Here is a 24,136-nt window from a genome sequence, read left to right as displayed (position 1 = left end):
CACCAGTACATACCACTGAAATGGAATTAAACTGGAGTAACACATGCACAGTGAAGTGGCTTAAGAAGCAAGATCACTGGATACTATATGCTTGAAAATATCAAATCAAAACCTTTTTATTAAAATATAATTAATGGTTTAAGCTCAAAGGAACTAGCAGTGCAACTAAAAACAAGGGAGAGGCTGAAGTAAATAATGAGTTATAAGAGCCACAAAATCTAGAAAGACAAGTTTGGGAACTGTTTTCAGAATGACATGCTTTATATATACTGGCTTCATCTGGCAATAAAACACTGAATTTGTTGAGCTAGAAAACAACATGTACACTTCAGATAAAACCATATTTAAAGTCTTCACTTTTAGAAAGGGGGTTAAAGAAATAGGATGTTTAAACATAAATCTCAGGGAGCATTTGGTAAGGAGATTGTTGTCCCCACCTTCTTTTGCAACATCCTCTTTCTTATCCAACACCAACTGCTCAATTTCTTTCCGTAGATCCTCTTGGTTCAGATTGGATGCATCGTATGTATCGCTAATAAATTCTGTAGCACCTGGACTCGTGGAAATTTCCTCTTCCTCCTGAAAAGGAGCACCACGGCAGCAAATGATTGATGTGGAGTTACATTTCTATATAGGAGGCGGTAAAAACCAAAACCCCGCCAGAAACTGTCCAGTTACATCCTACATTATCTGAAAAACTTTTAGTGTAGTAATAAATTATGCTAGTCAAAACAAAAATTACCTCACGTGATTTTTCCTGGGTTTTGATAGCAAAAGGTGGTGTTTTTGACCGCATTGTTTCTGAAAGGAAGAAAATTACAAAATTCTGGTCATAAACAATTCACTCATCCTCAACAACCATAAATCTAAAGGATACAATTATCGACCCAGATTCTTACAGTGCAATATAAAGGAATATGTATGCATCTCTGTTGGCTTTGGATCAGAATGTGCATGGGGTTTAAGCCAAAAATTAATGAGCGATACCAGTGGAGGGTACTGCAGAATGGCCATGTTTTGAAGAGTTTGCAAACCATGGCCAGAACAGTTTTACATAGTCAAATACAACTACAAAACTGCAGTTGTGGTTTATATCATTTGAGCTCCCTGACTGGATTCCAGTATGTTTTACAGATCCTGAAATAGGGCCATCTGAAGTATATCAATTGAACCCCACAAGCAGTGAAATCCAGAGAAAATTTGCTTAGCTCCAAGTGACAGTAAAATCTTATTCATCACCATTGTCACACCAGTGTCTTTCTTCACATTGACATTGTTAAATAATTCAACTTAGTGCTCAGAGCATCTTCATATTTCTCCTTCCCAGCAGGTAAGCAGAGCAAAGGTACCAGGGTGAGGCACGTCAAAGGGAATTCCCTTTGAAGGATGTCTGCTGTCCACACAATTAGCATGCTTAGCAGCCAGTTGCAGACTATTCATTTTTCAGTTTAAGACACAATCAACCAGAAACTGAAAGGAAAAAAAAGCCACCATTCTTCTCTAAATAGATCAAGTACATAGCCAAAGATGAGAAATTGATGAACTCCAAGGAGAAATCCCTTTACATTACATAATCTTCTGCAAGTCTGACTGGGTGTGTGGATTAGACAACCTCAATTATGGAATAAGGATTGCATGAAAATAGGGACTTAACTCGGTGTGTGGAAGAAAAGGCAGAAACAGTTACAGAAAGTATATTTACTAAATCATATCCTTTCAGCTAGCAGAATGTTAAAGCTTAAAAAAAAAATCATTGATCAAATGTAGCCCGTGGAAATTACCACTTGTAGGTCTCATTACAACAAGACAATCTGGCAGCCTAATTTGAATGGGAACTAAATTTAGTTCTTTGGAGTAGAGAACAATTAGACCTCAGGCTCATGGTAACTGTGTGCCGGAGGTGTTGAAGTTATGAAAACTCTTTTGAAGACCTAAATCAAAGTGAAATTAAGTAAATGTAGCTGGAAAATATAAAGGCGTGCACAAATTACAATAGTTTACAAATAAAGTGGCTTATTACATAAAGAATTTAATCCACCCTCACTTCCGACAAGTGTGAGGAGCTCATGGACTTGTCTCTAAGATTGAGACCATCCGTTCAGCTGCCTCTGCCACTTCCCTTCCTTCCTCTAACCCACCAGGCCAAACCTCCTCTAAAGGTCCCCCCTGCCCTAGCCCTGAACTTGCATCTTTCACCAGTTTCTCTCCGATCTCCTCTCATGACCTCTCTGCGCTCATCTTGTCCATGAGATCCACTTCCTGCTCCCTCGACCCTATTCCCACCAAACTGCTGACCACCCAGTTTCCTTTTCTGGCTCCCATGTTAGCGGACATTGTTAACGGTTCTCTCTCCTCAGGTACTGTCCCCCTCTCCCTCAAATCTGCTGTCATCACTCCTCTCAAAAAAACCAACCCTTGACCCCTCTGTCCTTGCAAACTATCACCCCATCTCCAACCTCCCTTTCTCTCATGTCCTTGAACGTGTTGTCGCCTCCCAAATTCGTGCCTATCTTCCTCGCAACTCCATGTTTGAATCCCTCCAATCAGGATTCCGCCCGTCACAGTACCGAAATGGCTCTTATCAAAAAGTCACAAATTAAATCCTGTGTGACTGTGGCAAAGGTAAACTATCCCTTATAGTCCTTCTCGAATTGGCTGCAGCCTTTGATACAGTTGACCACTCCATTCTCCTCTCCACCGTCGTCCAGCTGGGTGGGACTACATGCGCCTGGTTCCATTCTTATCTATCCAATCGTAGCCAGAGAATCACCTGCAATGGCTTCTCTTCCTGCTCCCGCATCGTTACCTCTGGTGTCCCCCAAGGATCTATCCTTGGCCCCCTCCTATTTCTCATCTACATGTTACCCCTTGGCGACATCATCCGAAAACACAGCGTCAGTTTCCACATGTACGCTAACGACACCCAGCTCTACCTCACTACCTCTTCTCTTGACCCCTCCACGGTCTCTAAATTGTCAGACTGCTTGCCCGACATCCAGTTCTGGATGAGCAGAAATTTTCTCCAATTAAATATTGGGAAGACTGAAGCCATTGTTTTCGGTCCCCGCCACAAACTCCGTCCCTCTCCCTAACATCGGTCTCAAGCTGACCCACAGTTTGCAATCTTGGTGTCATATCTGACCCGGAAATGAGCTTCCGACCACATATCCGTGGCATAACTAAGACCGCCTATTTCCATCTCCGTAACATCGCCCATCTCCGCCCCTGCCTCAGCTCATCCGCTGCTGAAGCCCTCATCCATGCCTGTTACCTCTAGACTTGACATTTTACCCTACGAAAACTTGAGGCCATCCAAAACTCGGCTGCCAGTGTCCTAACTTGCACCAAGTCCCGTTCACCCATCTGCTCGCTGACCTACATTGGCTCCCAGTTAAGCAATACCTCGATTATAAAATTATTATCCTTGTTTTCAAATCCCTCCATGGCCTCGCTCCTCCCTATCTCTAATCTCCTCCAGCCCCACAACCGCCCGAGATATCTGTGCTCCTCTAGTTCTGCCCTCGAGCATCCCAGCATGGTGGCACAGTGGTTAGTACTGTTGCCTCACAGCGCCAGAGACCCGGGTTCGAATCCGGCCTCGGGCAACTGTCTGTGTGGAGTTTGCACATTCTCCCCGTGTTTGCGTGGGTTTTCTCCGGGTGCTCCGGTTTCCTCCCACAGTCCAAAGATGTGCAGGGTAGGTTGTTTGGCTATGATAAATTGACCCTTAGTGTTAGGGGGATTAAATACGTGCGGTTACAGGGATAGGGTGGGAAATGTGATAGTGTAGGGGTTACGGGGATCGGGTGGGATATGTGTCGGTGCAGGCTCGATGGGCCGAAGTGGCCTCTATCTGCATTGTGGGGTTTCTGTGATTTCTGTGATTATAAATCACTTGACCATTGGTGGCCGTGCCTTCCGTTGCCGAGGCCCTAAGTGCCTCTACCTCCCTTTCCTCCTTTAAGATACTCCTTAAAACGTACCTCTTTGACCAAGTCATCTGCCTAATTTCTCCTTATTTGGCTCGGTGTCAAATTTTGTCTAACACTCCTGTGAAGCGCCTTGGGATGTTTTACTATGTTAAAGGCACTATATAAATACAAGTTGTTGTTGGCTGGGCTGCCTACAGAGATGCTCATTTACCTGTCAAATGGGCATCATCTTGACCGCTATCTTCTCTGACCTCCTGGTCAACTGCCTGCTGTTGAGCAGCCAGAGCAGTCAGCTGTGCCGACTGTTTGATAAGTGACACTCTGTAGAAATAGTTCCTCCAGAATACTTCTTCCTTCACACTGGAGAGGGAACAGGAGACCATAACTCAAAGTGCTGAAGTAATTTTATACAGATTTAGTATACAGTATATTGCATTCCATTGGTTAAGGAGAATATTACAGTGCTGGAGAGAGGATGTCCTGGAGGGGTCAAGGGCAGAATCTATAAGGCTAGAGTTAAGAAATAATAGGTGTATTCTATAGGCCGCCAACTAGGGGGCAAAATACGGAGGAGCAAATTTGCCGAGAAATTACAGAGAGATGCAAGAACTATAGAGTAGTGATAATGGGGGACTTCAGCTATCCTAATATAGGCTGGGATAGTAATAGTGTTAAGGACAGAGAGAGAGAAGAATTTCTGAAGTGTGTTCAGGAGAACTTTCTTGATCAGTATGCTTCCGGCCCAACGAGGAAGGAGGCATTGCTGGATCTGATTCTAGGGATTGAGGTGGGTCAAGTGGAGCAAGTGTCAGTAGGGGAACATTTAGGGAACAGTGATCATAGTATCATAAGGTTTAGATTAGCTATGGAAAAGGACAGGGAGCAATCTAGAGTAAAAATACTAAGGCCTGTATTTTCCAATTGGAGGCTTCTTGCGTGCAGATGCCTCCGATCTGGAAAAAATCTACGCCCTTACCCGAGGGCTTCGGAGGTCCGGACATTTCCGCTCCTGGGCCTCTCCTGGTGCTCGCGCGCAAAGGCCCAGGTATCCCAGGGGCGCAGGCGGTTCGCAACCGACCCTGGGATCATGTGTGCCTTGGGGAACTAATGGAAGAAGGGAATCCCCATTCATACTTTTGACAGGTCGCTCAGCTTAGACCTGTCAAATGAATGAATGGGGATCACTCAAAAAACATCAATATTAAATACATTTTTTTTAAATTAATTTTTAAAATTAGTTAAAATTACATTACATTAAATATTTTAAACAAATTTTTTTTGAAAAAAATAATAAAAGTTTATGGGACTAAAAATAAACTTACCTTTTTTTTAAAAAGTATTTTTAAATTATAAATGAGTGAGTTTTAAATTAAAAAAAAACTCTTGCTGGTAAAAGCAGGCCTTACGACTGCTTTTAGCAGGTGTAAGATTTTTAAAGGTTTTCAGTGGGTGGAGGTTCTGCAGAAAGCGGAACTCTCCACCCGCAGAGGCCCTTCTCCAGGGCAGTCAAGAATCCACTTGACAGATCGGCAATGCCGGTTTTCAGCGCATGCGCTTTGCATGCCTGAAACTGGCACTTGCGAGGCCCCTACAGGTGTGTACACAGCTCGTGCACACCCGTAGGGATCAGAAAATACAGGCCTTAATTGGAGGAAGGCCAATTTCAGAGGGATGAGATGGCCCGGGTAAACTGGAATCGAAGATTGGCAGGCAAAACTTTAATGGAACAATGGACTGCCTTTAAAGAGGAAATAGTTCGGGTACAGTCGAGGTACATTCCCACTAGGGGGAAAGGCAGGGCAACTAAAGTCAGAGCTCCCTGGATGACGAAAGAGATAGAGAGTAAGATGAAGCAGAAAAAGAGCGCGTATGACAGATGTCAGGTCAAGAATAGATCCGAGAATCAGGCTAAACATAGAAAGTTCAGAGGAGAAGTGAAAAAGAAAATAAGAGGGGCAAAGAGAGGGTAGGAGAATAGAATGGCAGCTAACATAAAAGGTAATCCAAGTCATCTAAAAGGCATATTAAAATAGTAAATGGGTAGCAAGAGGGGTGGGGCCGATTAGGAACCAAAAAGGAGGCCTACGCATGAAGGCAGAGGGCATGGCTGAAGTGCCAAATGAGTACTTTGCATCTCTCTTCACCAAGGAAGAAGATGCTGCCACAGACATAGTGAAGGAGAAGGTAGAAGAGATACTGGATGGGATAAAAATCGATAAAGGAGGTACTAGAAAGGCTGGCTGTACTTAAAGTAGATAAGTCACCAGGACTGGATGGGATGCATCTTAGGACACAGAAGTGAAGGAAGAAATCGTGGAGGTACTGGCCATAATCTTCCAATCCTCCTTAGAAACGGGGGTAGTGCAAGAGGACTGGAGAATTGCAAATGTTACACCCATGTTCAAAAAAGGGTGTAAAGATAAACCTAGCAACTATAGTCCAGTCAGTTTAACCTCAGTAGTGGGGGAGCTTTTAGAAACAATAATCAGGGACAAAATTAACAGTCACTTGGACAAGTGTGCAATAATTAAGGAAAGCCAGCACGATTTGTTAAAGGCAAATTGTGTTTAACCAACTTGATCGAGTTTTTTGAGGAGGTAACAGAGGGTTGATGAGGGTAATGCGGTTGACGTGGTGTACATGGATTTCCAAAAGGCGTTCGACAAAGTGCCACATAATAGGCTTGGCAGCAAAATTGAAGCCCTTGAATAAAAGGGACAGTGGCAGCATGGATATGAAATTGGCTAAGTGACAGGAAACGGAGAGTAGAGGTGAACGGTTGTTTTTCGGACTGGAGAAAGGTATACAGTGGTGTTCCCCAGGGGTCGGTAATAGGACCACTGCTTTTCTTGAGAAATATTAATGATGACTTGGAGTTTGGTGTACAGGGCACAATTGCGGGGAGCGGGCAGGGAAGTGGACGTGAGTCTAGGTTCGGATCAGCCATGATCCTAGTGAATGGTGGAGCAGGCCTGAGGGGCCGTATGGCCTACTCCTGCTCCTACTTCTTATGTTCTTACGTGGGTGCACAAGGCATAATTTCAAAATTTGCAGATGACACAAAACTTGGAAGTATAGTGAACAGTGAGGAGGATAGTGATAGACTTCAAGAGGACAGACAGGCTGGTGGAATGGGTGGACACGTGGCAGATGAAATTTAATGCAGAAAAGTATGAAGTGATACATTTAGGTAGAAAGAATGAAGAGAGGAAAAATAAACTAAAAGGTACAATCCTAAAGGGGTTGCATGAACAGAGAGACCTGGGGGTATATGTGTACAAATCGTTGAAGGTGGCAGGGCAAGTCGAGAAAGCGGTTAAAAAAGCATACGGGATACTGGGCTTCATAAATAGAGGCATAGAGTACAAAAGCGTGGAAAGTATGACCACCTGTTCGGCTTCAACTGAGTAGTGTCCAATTCTGGGCACCGCACTTTAAGGAGGATGTGAAGGCCTTAGAGAGGGTGCAGAAAGGGTTTACGAGAATGATTCCAGATTCCAGGGATGAGGGACTTCAGTTGCGTTGATAGACTGGAGTTGTTCTCCTTGGAGCAGAGAAGATTTCATAGAGGTGTTCAAAATCATCAGGGCTCTGGACAGAGTAGAGAAAGAAACTGTTCCCATTGGCGGATGTGTCGAGAACCAGAGGACACAGATTCAGGGCGATTGGCAAAAGAACCAAAGGCGACATGAGGAAAAACTTCTTTACGCAGCGAGTGGTTAGGATCTGGAATGCACTGCCTGAAAGGGTGGAGGAGGCAGATTCAATTGTGGCTTTCAAAAGGGAGTTGGATAAGTAGCTGAAGGAAAAAAATTTGCAGGGCTATGGGGAAAGGGTGGGGGAGTGAGACGAGCTGAAGTGCTCTTGCAGAGAGCCAGCACTGGCTCAATGGGTCGAATGGGCTTTTCCCGTGCTGTAACCATTTTACGAGGACCGGGGCCGGCGGTGTGTGAACGAGGGCAGGGGCCGGCGGTGTGTGAACGAGGACAGGGGCCGGCGGTGTGTGAACGAGGACAGGGGCCGGCGGTGTGTGAACGAGGACAGGGGCCGGCGGTGTGTGAACGAGGACAGGGGCCGGCGGTGTGTGAACGAGGACAGGGGCCGGCGGTGTGTGAACGAGGACAGGGGCCGGCGGTGTGTGAACGAGGACAGGGGCCGGCGGTGTGTGAACGAGGACAGGGGCCGGCGGTGTGTGAACGAGGACAGGGGCCGGCGGTGTGTGAACGAGGACAGGGGCCGGCGGTGTGTGAACGAGGACAGGGGCCGGCGGTGTGTGAACGAGGACAGGGGCCGGCGGTGTGTGAACGAGGACAGGGGCCGGCGGTGTGTGAACGAGGACAGGGGCCGGCGGTGTGTGAACGAGGACAGGGGCCGGCGGTGTGTGAACGAGGACAGGGGGCGGCGGTGTGTGAACGAGGACAGGGGGCGGCGGTGTGTGAACGAGGACAGGGGGCGGCGGTGTGTGAACGAGGACAGGGGGCGGCGGTGTGTGAACGAGGACAGGGGGCGGCGGTGTGTGAACGAGGACAGGGGGCGGCGGTGTGTGAACGAGGACAGGGGGCGGCGGTGTGTGAACGAGGACAGGGGGCGCCGGTGTGTGAACGAGGACAGGGGGCGCCGGTGTGTGAACGAGGACAGGGGCCGGCAGGGGGCGCCGGTGTGTGAACGAGGACAGGGGCCGGCAGGGGGCGCCGGTGTGTGAACGAGGACAGGGGCCGGCAGGGGGCGCCGGTGTGTGAACGAGGACAGGGGCCGGCAGGGGGCGCCGGTGTGTGAACGAGGACAGGGGCCGGCAGGGGGCGCCGGTGTGTGAACGAGGACAGGGGCCGGCAGGGGGCGCCGGTGTGTGAACGAGGACAGGGGCCGGCAGGGGGCGCCGGTGTGTGAACGAGGACAGGGGCCGGCAGGGGGCGCCGGTGTGTGAACGAGGACAGGAGCCAGCAGGGGGCGCTGGTGTGCGAATGTATCCAGGACTGTTTCTTGCTTCTGGTGTTGATCAATTGTGCCCAATATGTCTTGAACTGAGCATCAGAAGCCAAATCTGTCACAGGAATGGAACAATGTGAGGAGACAGTGACACCAGCGGTCTTATATTTATCTCCTGTGTCATAAATGTAAGTGATTACATTCGTCCACTCATCTGCACCAGTCCTGGAATCCTGTCCTCGCTATAAGATCGATTCCCGAATCACCAAACAGCAGTAAAAAAAAAAGGCGACGGTATCTATTTTCTACTAAGAGCCCCTTTGAGTTGAGAGAACTGTGAGGAACGGCGACTGAGTCATTTGCTACGCCTCTCAGCAGGAGAAACTTGGAACGTTTAGAGCAGAAACTGAGGCGGGGAGGAAATGTGCTGACAATTAAAAGAACAGCACTGAGCTTCGTACAACCCGGAACACTATCGATTGGAAAGTTGCAAGGATCCAACATGACGACCTTTGGGTATTGTACAGGTGATCACAGGATGAAGGGGCCAGAATAGACTATGGACCCAGAACACCTTAAATCATTAGTGTTTGGTTATAATATTTGCTCTCACCATGTTCAGAAACTCCAGTGCTGGGAAAGGACCTATTCCCAATTCAGACTCTCGGTGTCAGTGTCAATTCCCTCCCTATACCACATGCCAACTGCTGGTTGGGAAGGAGTGGCCTGCTCCTGTTTTGAAATGACTGGGGAAACTCCATAGAGCAGTGAGATCAAGGAATCTTAACCCTAGTGCTTTCTCAGAATTACCTACAGATGGGGGTGAAGGAGAGGGAGAGAAGAGAAAAAGAGAGAACTTGCATTTATATAGCACCTTTCATGTCCTCAGAGTGCTTCTGAGCTAATGAAGCACTGTGGAGGTGCAGTCACTGTAATAACATAGGGAAATATGGCAGCCAATGTGTGTACAGAACTGTCTCAAACAGCAAATGAGATAAATGAGCAGATCATTTCTTTGTGATGTTGGTCAAGGACTAAATGTAGCCTTCATTTCAGGGGAGGAGGGAGGCAGAACTTTGGTTTAACACATCATCTGGAAATTGGCACTTCTAACAGAGCAGCACTCTTTCAATATTGTACTGAAGAGTCAGCTTAGATTGAGTGCTCAAGTCTCTGGGGTGGGGTTTGAATCCACTGACGGTAAGATTCTGTGTGTTGCTCTCATCATACTGAAAAGGTAGTCAACCTCGGCTCAATGGTACCCCTCTCGCCCCTGAATCAACAGGTTATGGGTTTAAGCCCCACTGGAGAGACTTGAGCACTTAATCCAGGCTGACACTTCAGTATAGTACCGTGGGAGTGCTGCACTGTCGGAGGTGCCATCTCTTGGGTGACATTGAACTGTTTCAGCAGAATCTGATTAGTGAACCAGAACGTTCAGAAAGACACTGCTTTGTGGAATTATTAAGCAGAATAACAGATACTTAATCAAAGAGAGTAAGTTTAGACACTAGACAATTTAAAAAAAAGAGCTGTTATATGTTCAGATATAGTACAACCTAGCTTCTTATACACTGCTTGCTAACACCAATAAATGGGGCATGGTCCCAGTCTATAATAACTATTGAATTTTACTTCAACCTATCAGTGATACTTGCCTGCTGCATTGAGCTTGTTCTGCTCTCCACTCTCACCCACTCACCCTGACTGAACCACATGCCCAACTTTCCAGGCTGCTCCACATACCTGCACGGTGTTTAAAACTGGCCTAACGTGTTCACTATTCTAGTGCCAATAACCAACTCTCTTCTCCGACTTCCAGACAGCAGCATAGGAAATGTCCGCTCACTTCTATGCAACTGTAGCCTCCAATTCGAACAGGCAAACCGAGCAGCATAGATGGGAATAGTGCCGAGTGTTCCAGTACACTTTACATTCAGAGGAACATTCTCTTGTAGTGCAGTTAACATATATATTAACTGAGGAATACAGCAGATTTTGTGTTAGCCGTTGTGCTGTTCCAGTAATTTTGTTTAACATGCAATACAATTAAATGCAGGACTTACAGCTTTGGAACAAGATCAAATCGCATTCTGTTAAGAAGTTCATCTTCCTGAAGCATTACAACAGCAACAGGATACATCTGATCAAAGTCAAAATTAAACTGAACTCCTGCTGGTGGGTCTCGCAGAAAATTCCTCCTCTCCTGAGAACACAAGAATCTCAGTTTACCTTTAGACAGATTAAAAAAGAGACTTCTGCAGAATATACATGGAGTATTATTCACTGACGTGTGACTACTGTAAAGGAAACTTTCGATTTACCAGCACCTATATAACCAGAAATCTCGGTTAACCGGCAAAATTCAGGAGTAGGTTCAGGTAAGTTTTACTTCATATTAGTGGCCGTTCCTGGATCTGTGGCCATGTAGCCGGGGTTCCTGCACCTGTTGCATAGCAACAGGGACGCCTGGATCTGTGGCCGTGTACGGGGCTCTCGTACCTTTTACAATACCTCTCTGTAATCCGGACTTTGATAAACCGGCACCACGCCGGTCCAGTCGGTGCTGGATAAAAAAAAAAGTTTCCTGTACTTTGAAACACATTGAATAAAATCTGACTGGCTACGACAAAATCCCCATGTCTGGTTTCAGAATAGACAGAACCAAGGGAGGCCGAGACAGCCTCACCTCCCCGTGGCCTTTCCAAGTTTGATCTTGCATTGCAAAAATGAAAGCACAAGGAATTTGTTTTACATTTTGGATGCACGTCAGGTCCCTTTGCAGGGAGGACCTGGAAGGACAAAGAAGCATCAGGCATCAAAGGAGTGGCAGGAAGGGAGAACGGATTGATACTGATCATTTTAGGTAAGGACCTAAACTGCAGGGTTGAAAAGTACTGGTGGCATAGTGGTTAGCACTGTTGCCTCACAGCGCCAGAGACCCGGGTTCGAATCCGACCTCGGGTGACTGTCTGTGTGGAGTTTGCACATTCTCCCTGTTTGCACGTGGGTTTTCTCCGGGTGCTCCGGTTTCCTCCCACAGTCCAAAGATGTGCGGGTTAGGTTGATTGGCTATGATAAATTGACCCTTAGTGTTAGGGGGATTAAATACGTGGGGTTACAGGGATAGGGTGGGATATGTGTTGGTGTAGGGGTTACGGGGATCGGGTGGGATATGTGTCGGTGCAGGCTCGATGGGCCGAAATGGCCTCTATCTGCACGGTGGGGTTTCTGTGGTACTGCCCGTTAGTGCCACATTGCAACCCCTAGATGACTGCAATGCCCAGGTGGCACTAGAGCACAAGGTTACAACCGCAGCCTGGAATTTAATGGGAAAACAAAATGCAGGCAAGTGTCTATTCATGATTAATTCAGACACTAAGCACATAATACTTTAGAGCACTTACATGATCTTGTGGATAGTGTGCAAAATTGGTGGGTAATTAATGTCACTATAGAATATCATAGTAATTCAAAGTATACAAATACCTAGTAACCAGCTCACCAGTTTTTAATGCGTGGTTTTTTGAATGGACCACGCAGCCCCTTAAAGGGGCTGCTTACCCCCCAAAAAATGAAAGGGAACATTGATTGTGACATTGTCCAACTTTTACCCAATTCCCACCAAATTAAAATTGTGTTGAAATATTGAAGAAAAGCAGACATACTGCTGATAAGGCTAAGATTTGCTGTTGAATAGCTTCTTCTTCACTGTATCCAACCCAAGGAGGTACTGCAGCATCTGGGGAAAAAATACTATGGTTTATAAAGGCAACTTTTTAATCCTTTAATAAAAAGCATACTATTCCAGCCTACTGATGTGAAGTTTCTGCAGTATGTTCTACTCTCAATAGAAACCTCATTTTGCAAAGTGTAAGCATTTTAGACTGCATTTACACGACAACTTCAGCACTGCGCAAACCCAAGAAATCCAGAGCAGTGCTGCCAAACTGCAGGACCAACCCGCCCTCGTGTTACGAAAGCCTAGGAATATTTCTCCTCTTTCTCCCCCCCCCCCAACCATCACTCAGAGTGCAGCTAAATGCCGGATACTTATCTCCAACTGCTACACCTGGCATAAAACATTGCTGTGTGTCCTCAAAATGGTAAGGGATAAAAATTAAATACATAATAGGTAAAGAAATATATAAAAAGCAAACATCACTGATTTACACTTTTCACAGAATAATGGACAGATTTGTGGAATTTGGTCCCCAAAACATTGCGAAAAATATCAGAATACTATGTAGTAAAAACAAGTTTGATTTATTCAATCATAAATCAGTGGCTCTGATATACATTGCGTTAAATAGCAAACTCCCCTATTGTTATAAAACAATATATTCTCCAACTTACTGTAAGCAAGACCATAGCTGATCAGCTAGTATAGACTAAAATTCTTGTTTCTCGTTTCACAATTCAATTTTATTTTCAATGCCAAAATGTTACATAGATTTTTTAACCTGGTAGGAATTTATTTTTGTATTGCTCAAGTACTATTGGAATCCCTGTCCATACGGCCAATAGTAAATCCAATTCAGCAGTAAATATCATAGTGAATTAGTATAACTACGTAAAGAACACAGCCCATGAAAATATCGCCTGGCTGAAGAAAAGGAGTGGCCAATGGAAAATAAATGTTATTTTAGTGAATGCTGCTGATTTTTCACTATCTATGCAAGACCTAGATGTTATGATTTTGGTCAAATGTAATCAAATAAGGAGAAATTCCTTACATCTTGGAGGCATGTAGAATTTAGAGAGAGACCATTGAGAAGAAATTAAATATTAGTTAATGCTTAGCTATTCGAAAGCATACACTCGTACACATACAAAATTCCATAGTATGAGAAACGTAGGCAGTACCTGTTTTCTTTATCAGCTTTTCTTGTACAAACTTGTCTTGCTCCTTATTGAAATCTCCAATGATGGTCTAAAATGTGGAAAAAGAATTTTCTTACACCCACACTTAAATGGCAAACTTTTTGAATTGAGCATAATTAACATACTTAACATTAACCAACTCAAATTCACTCTGGCATGTAAGGAAATTCACCTTCATGTACAGATACAACAGTTGATGTGCTGCTTAACCGATTGCCAGCAAACTAAAGAAATAATTATTTGTTAAAAAATGCATAAAATGGTTTTATTTTATTGTTGTAATTTTTTATCTTGAGAAAATAATTTTTGATCAATATAGGATACCAGCCACCGATTGCAAAGCTACAATTGAGATTTCCTTTATCATAAACTCAGAGTGAAGTTTGAGCCACATATTTGAATATACAGGTACAGCAGCAGCCATGAAGCCACTCTCCGACAGAAATTATTGTTCTTTTAAATAGAGTTTTAGGTTTATTTGAAAATATACTCTAGTTTTAGACCAGCAGGTGTGTAGGTTTGTTGAAAAGTATCTGGGTGTTCAAGAGGAAAGTAGATCTAGTGCAGTTATTATGCAGAAAATATTACAGGGTAGAGTTTCTGCTAGTTTGATCAGCATAATCCGGGTGAAATCGGCCAAACCAGTGCAAAAGATCACGGCAACACAATCTTTAACACTGGTTTAAAAATTATTCTGCCCAAAGCTTGCCCCCGTCCACAGAACTGGCCAACCCCCAGATCGAAATAACAAGGATGGCAAGTTTCCATTGATGAAACTAGTAAATGGTTCAGCAGTTTTTTTTTTTTTAAAAGTCCTTTTTCAGTGATTTAAAATCAGGTTACTCACAGGTGGAGGACTAGAAACTCTTATGAAAAATGCTTATTTTTTTGCGACAAACCCATTTTCAGCTGTATTAATAAAACTGGTTACCACTCTTAAATACAATGAATATTTTTTAATGCAAAAGGAAAAAAATGTTTATTACGCTGACCGATTGCGCTGGTTCATGGAAGATTTTGTGCGCGATTATGCAAATTAATTTTAGCGGAAACTTTTAATTGTAACCTAACCAGCGCAATCTGCGCCCAATTTCCTGACTGCGTCCAAAGTGGAAACTCTACCCCTACATCTTTATGAATTACTGGACTTCTTGGGCCTAAGAGCTCCGTAACGGATATACAGGAAACTCTCGATTTACCGGCACCTAAATAACCGGAAATCTCTGTTAACCGGCAAAATTCAGGAGTAGGTTCAGGTCAGTTTTACTTCATATTAGTGGCCGTTCCTGGATCTGTGGCTGTGTAACCGGGGTTCCTGTATTTGTTGCTAAGCAACAGGGACGCTTGGTCTGTGACCGGGGTTCCTGCACATGTTGCTAAGCAACAGGGAAGCCTGGATTTGTTGCTGTGTACGGAGCTCTCGTACCTTTTAACTATACCTCTCTGTAATCCGGACTTTTTGATAAACCGGCACCACGCCGGTCCTGTTGGTGCCGGATAAAAAAAAGAGTTTCCTGTACTTCATCTTTCATTCCCTCAACAACCTCCCCATGGCAGTAATGCATCAACATCGTTTTGGTACATAACATTTATTGCGTCATTTGTGCATTTAGGAAATGTAATCCAATGTCCTTCTGTGGAAAGATACAAACCTTGTCAATCACACCATCAATATTTCCTTCTTCTACAGATTTCTTAATAGTCTGTGCAGTCTCGACCACTGACTCAGATATCTTTTTGGTAGCAGCAGTGGCAAAACTGAACAGATAATCTGTGCAAGAAAAGAAAAGAAAAGGTCAGGTGTATAACCAGTAACTAGACAACTGCCACAGTTAACTTAACCTCTTCTAATTAAAGGGGTGTGTAGCAGTGTCTGCTTATTTTCTGTTTTTGGTTTGAGACCTTCAATGAAACATTCCACACACCTTAGTCCCTGAAGTCAGGTTTTATTATATTACTTTAAAAGTAGATTCTACAGGAATACAACTCATACCAAATGAGTACAAAATATCTACCATGCAAGAGATTCTACAAAGCAACACACGGTGTAATAGTCATGCAACATTACAGTTGTACAGTAAAGTTTTTCATCTAACAAGCTTTATCCGTAAACTAAACAGATAATGACCAAATCCGGGAGACACCAGAAGATGTTCCACCTTAACTGTAGCTGTCTGCGCTCTTATTCCCTGGGTGAAAACTCAAACTAATCTGCATCTCTCCAAGTCCTGAAGCTGCTGCCTCTCAGCACATCTGCCAATTAACCCATTGCACTGATGGAAAGTTACAAAAGAAACCTCAAATGGTCCAATAAACATTTGTGGACCAATAAAGCCCAGCAATCTAAATGAAGGAATGTTACCTACTTACCACCTGACTTCATTCCTCCTGTAGGATGGTTTTTGTGAATAGATTGCTGGTGTTACCGGTCAGCTACAAGTCACGAGTTTCGATGGTCTGTATCATATTGTATTTTAATTCAAAATCTAATAGCCTCTATCTTAAACATGCATGTTTATAAAATAAAAATCAGAGCCAGCTGGTAATTGCATTTTCATTCGAAAGCTGATTTACTTACAGGGCAGTCTTTGACAAAAAAAATTGACAAACCCATGATTTGCACCAAAATGTACTCGTCATTTATTCCATTCCTCTCTCTGGCTATTGCCTCAGGCTGAAACAGACTGTTTGTAACCCTGGTATCCAGAGCACATATCCTTTCCATCACAAAGATTGCCAACTTCCACTTTTGTAACACTGCCCATCCCTGCACCACATCAGCCTATCTGCTGCTGAAACCGTCGTCCTTGCCTTTGTCATCTCCAGACTCAACTACAGGAAACTTTCGATTAACCAGCCCCATAATAACCGAACGCTCTATCCACCGGCAAAATTCAGGAGTCGGTTCAGGTAACTTTTTTTTACTTTGTTACTTTAAAAAAAAAATTGATTTGTTGCCGTGCAAGGGTGTAGCTGAAGCTGTTGCTAAGCTACAGAGATGCTTGCAACTTGTGCCGATTGTTTTGAAGCTGGGTTTGTTGCTTTATACGGAGCTCTGAGCTCCGTATCTTTTACTATAGCGTTCGGTTATCCAGAATTGATGATGAACCGGCACCACGTCGGTCCCGTCCGTGCCGGATACCAGAAAGTTTCCTGTATTCCAATGCTTGCCTGGTCAGCCTCCTGTTCGCCAGTCTCCTTCCTCTGTAAACCAACTCATCCAGAACTCTGCTGCCCATGTCCTATCCTATTGACTCCCAGCCCCCAATGCTTCAAGTCTGGTTTTATTTACAAACATCATACAAGCGATATTAGAGTGGAATACATAATAAATAACGACTTGCATTTACATAGTGCCATTAACCCAGTTAAACGTCCCAAAGCGCTTCAAAAGAGCTGAATTCCAGGGGTGAGGCGAGAGTGACTGCCCTTGATTCAGGCAGCATTTGACCAAGTGTGGCATCAAGGAGCCCTAGTAAAATTGAAGTCAATGGGAATCAGGGGGAAAACACTCCACTGGCTGGAGTCATACCTAGCACAAAGGAAGATGGTTGTGGTTGTTGGAGGCCAATCATCTCTGCCCCGGGATATCGCTGCAGGAGTTCCTCAGGTCAGTTCCTAGGCCCACCCATCTTCAGCTGCTTCAGCAATGACCTTCCCTCCATCATAAGGTCAGAAGTGGGGTTGTTCGTTGATGATTGCACAGTGTTCAGTTCCATTCGCAACGCCTCAGATAATGAAGCAGTCCGTGCCTACATGCAGTAAGAACTGGACAACATTCAGACTTGGGCTGATAAGTGGAGAGTATTCCATCACACTCCTGACTTGTGCCTTGTAGATGGTGGAAAGGCTTTGGGGAGTCAGGAGAAATGCTCCCTTTAAAGTAACATTCACACCACACAAGTGCCAGGCAATTAGCATCTCCAACAAGAGAGTCTAACCACTGCCCCATGACATTCAACGGCATTACCATTGTCAAATCCCCCATCAACATCCGGGGGTGGTCACCATTGACCAGAAGCTTAATTGGACCAACCATATAAATACTGTGGCTACTGTTGTTTCATTCAAAGAAAGTCTAAATGCACAAACCACACCAACCTTTAATATTGAATATATGCTTTCAATTTTGGTGGCAAGTAGCTGGTCCTCAACATTAGCAGCTACTCATATACTTGGGGGAACAGAACATTTTATATCCACTGACTCCATGGGATAGTTAACTGCACTAGTCCTCTAATCTTGTGGCATGTATTTGCAAACTTTAATGCATGGACACATACACGGTTAGGCTTTCAAGCCTAGTGGACTTTCTCCAGCTGCAGCCTGGGCCAGCTGGCATATATCCTGGGAAGTAGATTAGCGAAGAAATCCGAGAGACACTGGCTAAGAAATAGAAGATGATTCATTGTTTACCGGAAAGGGTCTGAACGATTGCAAGCGAGCAAGCAAATGTTGCACCCATTTTTTTTTTTTTTTTAAAAAGGGAAAAAATCAGAGGCAGATACCAGAGGTCCGTTAGCCTTGCATCAATACTGGGTAAAATAATGGAAATTATACTGAGTAGGCTGGAGGAGCACCTGTATAGTAAAAGTTTTTAAGTAACCGTCATCATGGAATGAGGAGGAAGTGGTCCTATTTGACAAACCCCCCTTTTGGGAAATTCCAAATACAAAAAAGGAGAAATCCTTATGATTTAGTTTATTTGGACTTCCAGAATGCCTTTGACAAAGTCTCACATGAAAGACCAAAAGCAATAGAATCCAAGGTGCAATGTGGGCCTGGAGAAAACTTCGGATTAAAAAAAAGAATGTCAGGCTGCATGGAGACCCTGAGTGGAGTACTGCAGAGGTCAGTGATTGGATCTTTTTTCCATCTACATAAATTACCTGGATGCAGAAACCAATTGGAAGCTTGTTGTAATTATAGATCACACAAATAAATAGAGTGCGCAGCGGGGTTTGGAGGATAGTTAACACTTTACAGAAGGATTTAGATGTGTTAAATCATTGGGCAAATAAGTTCAACTTGATAGTGAAAAATGCAAAATATTGCATATTGGATGAAGGAATGGGAAACACAAGTATACAATAAAAAAAACAGACCTATCACAGGTAGGCTTTGACAGGGACCTGGGGTGGATACACTTAGAATGTTGCGATTTGGCCAGAACACACTACTTCAAAAGACATTGGAAAAGGTGCAGAGAATAACATCAATTATCTTGTTTAGGAGGGAAGACTAGAGGAACTTTAAGCTCTATAAACTAGAGAGAAGGTTAAGGGAGGTATTTGAAGTATTAAATCACACAGATTAGGTGAATCCATAATTACAAGTTAGGCCAGTAGAACAAAAAAAAATTCTTAATTCAATAGGTGATACGTATTTGAAAGTGTATCAAGTAAGGTAGTGCTCAGAAACATTAACAGAATCAAAATGTAGTTGGGTTCTAAGCTGGAGGAGTTGAAATCCAAGAGGGCAAGCTCAATAAGTGGGCTGATGTCAGCACTGTGCTAGAGATTAATCTTCAATTCCTGGTTGGCATATGCATCATCTACTTGTCAAGATAGCCTTAAAAAAAACCGTTGAGCAATAATGCAATATTTGCAAACTGCAGGTAGATGTCATGTGACAGTCTGATCATGTGACATTCAATCAAAAATATGTCAAACCAGAGTTGGTAACCCTAAGGAGCAGTTGGCACCTCAGTTTAACGCCTCATCTGAAAGAGGGCTCCTGGATTGCGCTCAAGTATCTGGAGTGGGACTTGAACCCGCGACCTTCTGACTCAGAGGCGAGAGTGCTTCCCACTGAGCCCAGGCTGGCATCATCCTGACTATCACTGGGTGCTGTAGGGCGAGTCGTTTGCTTTGAGTTACACCGGTTTTTCTTTAAATATCCAGAGATTAGAGAGCCACACCCAGGCCTCCGCCAAAGTTGACTCAGAGGCGAGAGTGCTTCCCTTCTTCTTCTTAGGCAGTGCCTCGGTACCGAGGATGACTTGCTTCCACATTAAAAATGAGTTCGCAGGTGACTGATGAATCCAATGCGGGACCAACAGTCTCTGTCACAGGTGAGGCAGACGGTGGTTGAAGGGGGCGGGTGGGGTGCTTGGGTTGACGTGCACTCCTTGCGCTTGGCTTCCGCTTGCTCCCGGCAAAGAGACTCGAGGTGTTTGGCGCCTTCCCGGATATCCAGAGATTAGATATCTACACCCAGGCCTCCGCCAAAGTTGACTCAAGAGGCGAGAGTGCTGCCCACTGAGCCCAGGCTAGCATCATCCTGGCTATCCAAAATAACAGAAAATGCTGGAAAAACTCAGCAGGCCAGGCAACATCCGTAGAGAGAAAATAGTCAACGTTTCGAGTCAAACTTTGTCAAGACTGGAAAGGCACAGGAAATGAGATAGATTAAAAGGCCAGGCTGGGAGAGATGAACAAGGTTGAAGAGCCAAACGGAGATCCCAAAGAGCAAAACTTAAAGGTTCACTGCCACACCTCTTCTAGGAATGCCTACCTTGAAGAAGTTTTGCTCTTCTCTTCGACGGGATCTCCGTTTGGCTCTTCAACCTTGTTCACCTCTCCCAGCCTGGTCTTTCAATCTATCTCATTTCCTGTGCCTTTTCTGTTGTTATCATCCTGACTGTCACTGGGTGCTGTAGGGAGAGTTATTTGCTTTGAGGTTACACCTGTTTATCTTTAAATATCCACCTGTTTATCTTTAAATATCCAGAGATTAGAGATCCACACCCAGGCCTCCGCCAAAGTTGCGCTGAAGGGGAATGGGTGCAGGTGACCAGGATCTGCACCTGCCCGGCCCGGAGCAGTGTGTGTGCCAGAGGCCGCAGCCTCGGTGTGCGATTGTCCCCCCACCAAGTGAAGAGAGGCTCAGACTCACCGCCCAGCCCCTTGGCCTGGCTCATCATCTCCGGAGCATCTGGGCCCACCGCTTGGTCGTTGCTGCTGCCATCGCCCTCCGGCCTGTGCCGGGCCGGCTCGGCCTCCGCCTCCAGGCCCAACCAACTGCCGACCGCTCGAAACATGCCCCCGGCTCCCGGTGACGCAGCGCGGCTCGGCTCGGCTCGGCAAGCGCCTGCAATCTGCGCATGCGCCACGCGCCCTTCCCAGTGTGGCCACAGGCGGCGCTGCGGAGACTCAGCAAGGACAGGCGGTCCTCCCACAGCCCAGACAGCAGGGGAAAAGAAGGGAAGGAAAGACTTGCATTTATATAGTGCCTTTCACCACCACCGGACGTCTCAAAGCGCTTTACAGCCAATGAAGAACTTGTGAGGTGGAGTCACTGTTGTAATGTGGGAAATGCGTCAGCCAATTTGCGCACAGCAAGGTCCCACAAACAGCAATGTTATAACGACCAGATAATCTGTTTTTGTTATGTTGGGTGAGGGATAAATTTTGGCCAGGACACTGGGGAGATCTCTCGTACTCTTAATGTCTCTTTTGTTCTCTCCCAGCCTGGCCTTTTAATCTATTTCATTTCCTGTGCTTTTCCAGACTTGACAAAGGGTTTGCCCCGAAACGTTGACTCTATTTTCTCTCCACGGATGTTGCCTGGCCTGCTGAGTTTTTCCAGCATTTTCTATTGTTATACTGGGGAGAACTCCCCTGCTCTTCTTCAAAATAGTGACCTGGGATCTTTTATGTCCACCTGAGAGAGCAGATGGGGCCTCGGTTTAACGTCTCATCCAAAAGACGGCATTGCAGCACTCCCTCAGCCTAGCTTTAGTCGCAGGAGTGAGACTTGAACCCACAACCTTTTGACTCAGGTGAGTGTGCTCCCAACTGAGCCACAGCTGACACAGAAGGGTTAATGTTTCGGTCGCTGAACTTCCAGCCAAACTAACGACTATTTTTGGACTGACCTTCAGAGTGGCTGACCCAATGCCACCACAACAAAAATAAATCACTAATATAAAAAATCAGACAAAGCTGGAAATACTCAGCAGGTCAGGGCAGCATCTGTGGAGAGAGAAAAGGTCGATGACCTTTGGTCAGAACTGGAAAATGTTAAGAGATGCAACCGGTTTTAAGCAGGGGCAGGGAAAGGGGGGAGGGGAGGAAAGAACTAAAGGGAAGGTCTGCGGCAGGGTGGAAGGCAGGAGAGATTGAATGACAAAAAGATGGTGCTGTGGTGTATGTACCTTTAAGAGAGAACTACTTTTACAGCTCCTGTATACTGTAGTACCGGCAGTGACCACCCTTGTATATAAGCCTTGAGCATGCCTCTGTACTGCCAGTCTTGAGACTACCCTACTCCAGTAAACACCTGTTGATTGTTAAGTTACAGCCTCCGTGTAGTTATTGGGAAACATCATACTCTAAGAATCACGGATCTAACAGGTGCAAGGCAAAAGGAGATGGTAATGGGACAAGTAAAGAAACAAAAGATGGGTCTAGAGGAGGTGTAAATGGGAATAGCAGAATCATCAGCAACAGCTGCCATCGAAAAAATGGGAGCAGAGGTTACAATCTGAAATAGTTGAACTCACTGTTAAGTCTGGAAGGTTGTAAACCGCCTAATAGAAAGATGAGGTGCTATTCCTCAAGCTTCTGTTGAGCTTCACTGGAACAGTGTAGGAGGCTGAGGTGAGAGTGGGAGTGAGGCGGAGAATTAAAATGACAGGTGACCGGAAAGTCGGGGTCATGCTTGCAGACTGAACTAAATCACTCTAAGTACCCCCTCTCCCCTGCATATAGTGACAGCACAACTCCCAACCAGGATGATGATTGGGTTATTCCCCCGTCAATCATGCCTGGAGACTGCACTGCTGTAACGGACTGGGATTTATTTTATGCACATAATTTGTATTATGTAACTATCCTCTACTCAATGCATTTTGCTGGAGAAATAATCCTTTTACCAGGAAATAGACTCTGCTGTAGTCCCACCCTGCCTCCAACTCATTGGCTGACACAGTGGTGTCAATACACACTCTGTAAATAAATTAAAACTAAATTTGGTTGTTTCATCAACGATACATTTAACGTCCTGCGGTGCCTGCCGGTCACGGAAGGCCGCAGGTGTATTGGCGGACACCGTGTGACTCCTCTCCAGGGTCACTCAGGCATGCACAAGGTAAGCAGTTGGAGTGACCCTCCCTGTGGATGCTACGCCGCATCCCGGACCCATGAATGGCGGTGTTGGCCGGGCCCATGAGGAGATCCTCCAATCTACCCGCCCTTCTGCCTACCAGGTGACTGACTAAACTTTAGCCAAATGTTGAGGAGCAGCCCCTTTAAATAGTAAAAGAGGGGTTGCAATCTCTAGCAATGCCAATAAACATTTTTCTGCCGGACAGAGAATGGACGTGCGGCCCGGTATCCATGAAGTGGTTTAGAAGGACATTGTTAGCCACTGCTTCATGCAGCATTCCCCACCCTAGGTTCCAACTGGTACAAAGGCTTCCACTGGGGATGCTTGCCTCCACCAGCCAGAAACTGTCAAATTTGGTGGGCTCAATGTAAGCTTGAGGAACAGCACCTCATCTTTCGATTAGGTACTTTACAGCCCCCTGGACTCAACATCGAGTTCAACAATTTCAGACTATAACCTCGGCCCCTATGTTTTCTTTTCTCTCTCACATGGCAGCTGTTGATGATTCTGCCATTGCCATTTACACCTCATCTAGAGTCATCTTTTGTTTCTTAACTTGTCCCATTACCATCTCCTTTTGCCTTGCACCATCATCCCTTTTGTCTTTTAATCTCTCCCGCCTCCCACCCTCTCACAGACCTTCCCTTTTGTTCTTTCCTCCCCTCCCCCCTTTCCCTGCCCCTACACTTGCTTAAATATCTGTTACTTCTCCAACTTTTTCCAGTTCTGACAACGGGTCATTGACCTGAAACGTTAACTCTGTTTATCTCTCCTCGTTCCTGCCTGACCTGCTGAGTATTTCCAGCATTTTCTGTTGTTTCAAATTTGGTGGGGTTTGCTCAACTGGATGCAGTGCTGTATGCTTAACGGCATCACGACCCCAGTGGGAGGGCCAGGACTGCAGCCTGTGCCTGCACTGCCCAATGGATGAAGAGGCCAACTTGCCAGTGAACAGCTCAAGTAATGCCACTGGAACTAGATCTAAAGAAAAGAGTGATGCTAACAAAAGGGACTCAGAGCTGTCAAGTACTGAGGAAGAACACGATCACAGGCACAGGGGATATCATTGGTGACTTGATGTGTGGGAGGAGAATTGGTTTGGAATGATTCAGATAGGGTGGAGAGGTGAACATGTAGATTGGTGTGTGTTTAGGACATTTGGTGAGAGGGGGTTGGTTGAAACACTGTTGCTGGGGTATTTTAATGAGGGAGGTAATATTGATGGTTTTGAGGGGATGTGGCAAAAATACTATAGGCTAGGGAGGTGTTGAAGATATTGGGGC

The 24,136-nt window shown here is 45.1% G+C and overlaps 1 protein-coding gene across 1 annotated transcript in view; it reads right to left on the bottom strand.

Moving 5' to 3' along the window:
* The window catches only part of syap1 (synapse associated protein 1), a 28,031-nt gene extending 7,159 nt beyond the window's left edge, over positions 1-20,872 (bottom strand). The window contains exons 1-8 of the mRNA XM_086006310.1: positions 20,640-20,872; positions 15,395-15,513; positions 13,725-13,791; positions 12,527-12,600; positions 10,925-11,064; positions 4,144-4,292; positions 743-801; positions 438-579 (exon numbers count right to left, since the gene is read on the bottom strand). Coding sequence (XP_085862436.1) covers positions 438-579; positions 743-801; positions 4,144-4,292; positions 10,925-11,064; positions 12,527-12,600; positions 13,725-13,791; positions 15,395-15,513; positions 20,640-20,784 — 895 coding nt within the window. The 5' untranslated portion in view covers positions 20,785-20,872. The remainder of the gene's footprint in view (positions 1-437; positions 580-742; positions 802-4,143; positions 4,293-10,924; positions 11,065-12,526; positions 12,601-13,724; positions 13,792-15,394; positions 15,514-20,639) is intronic.
* Between the last annotated feature and the right edge of the window lie 3,264 nt (positions 20,873-24,136).

This window comes from Somniosus microcephalus, chromosome 14 (assembly GCF_052327205.1).
Source record: "Somniosus microcephalus isolate GS21.2 chromosome 14, FLI_Smic_1.0, whole genome shotgun sequence".
Taxonomy (NCBI): Eukaryota; Metazoa; Chordata; class Chondrichthyes; order Squaliformes; family Somniosidae; genus Somniosus; species Somniosus microcephalus.
This window is presented reverse-complemented; position numbering and strand designations above follow the sequence as displayed.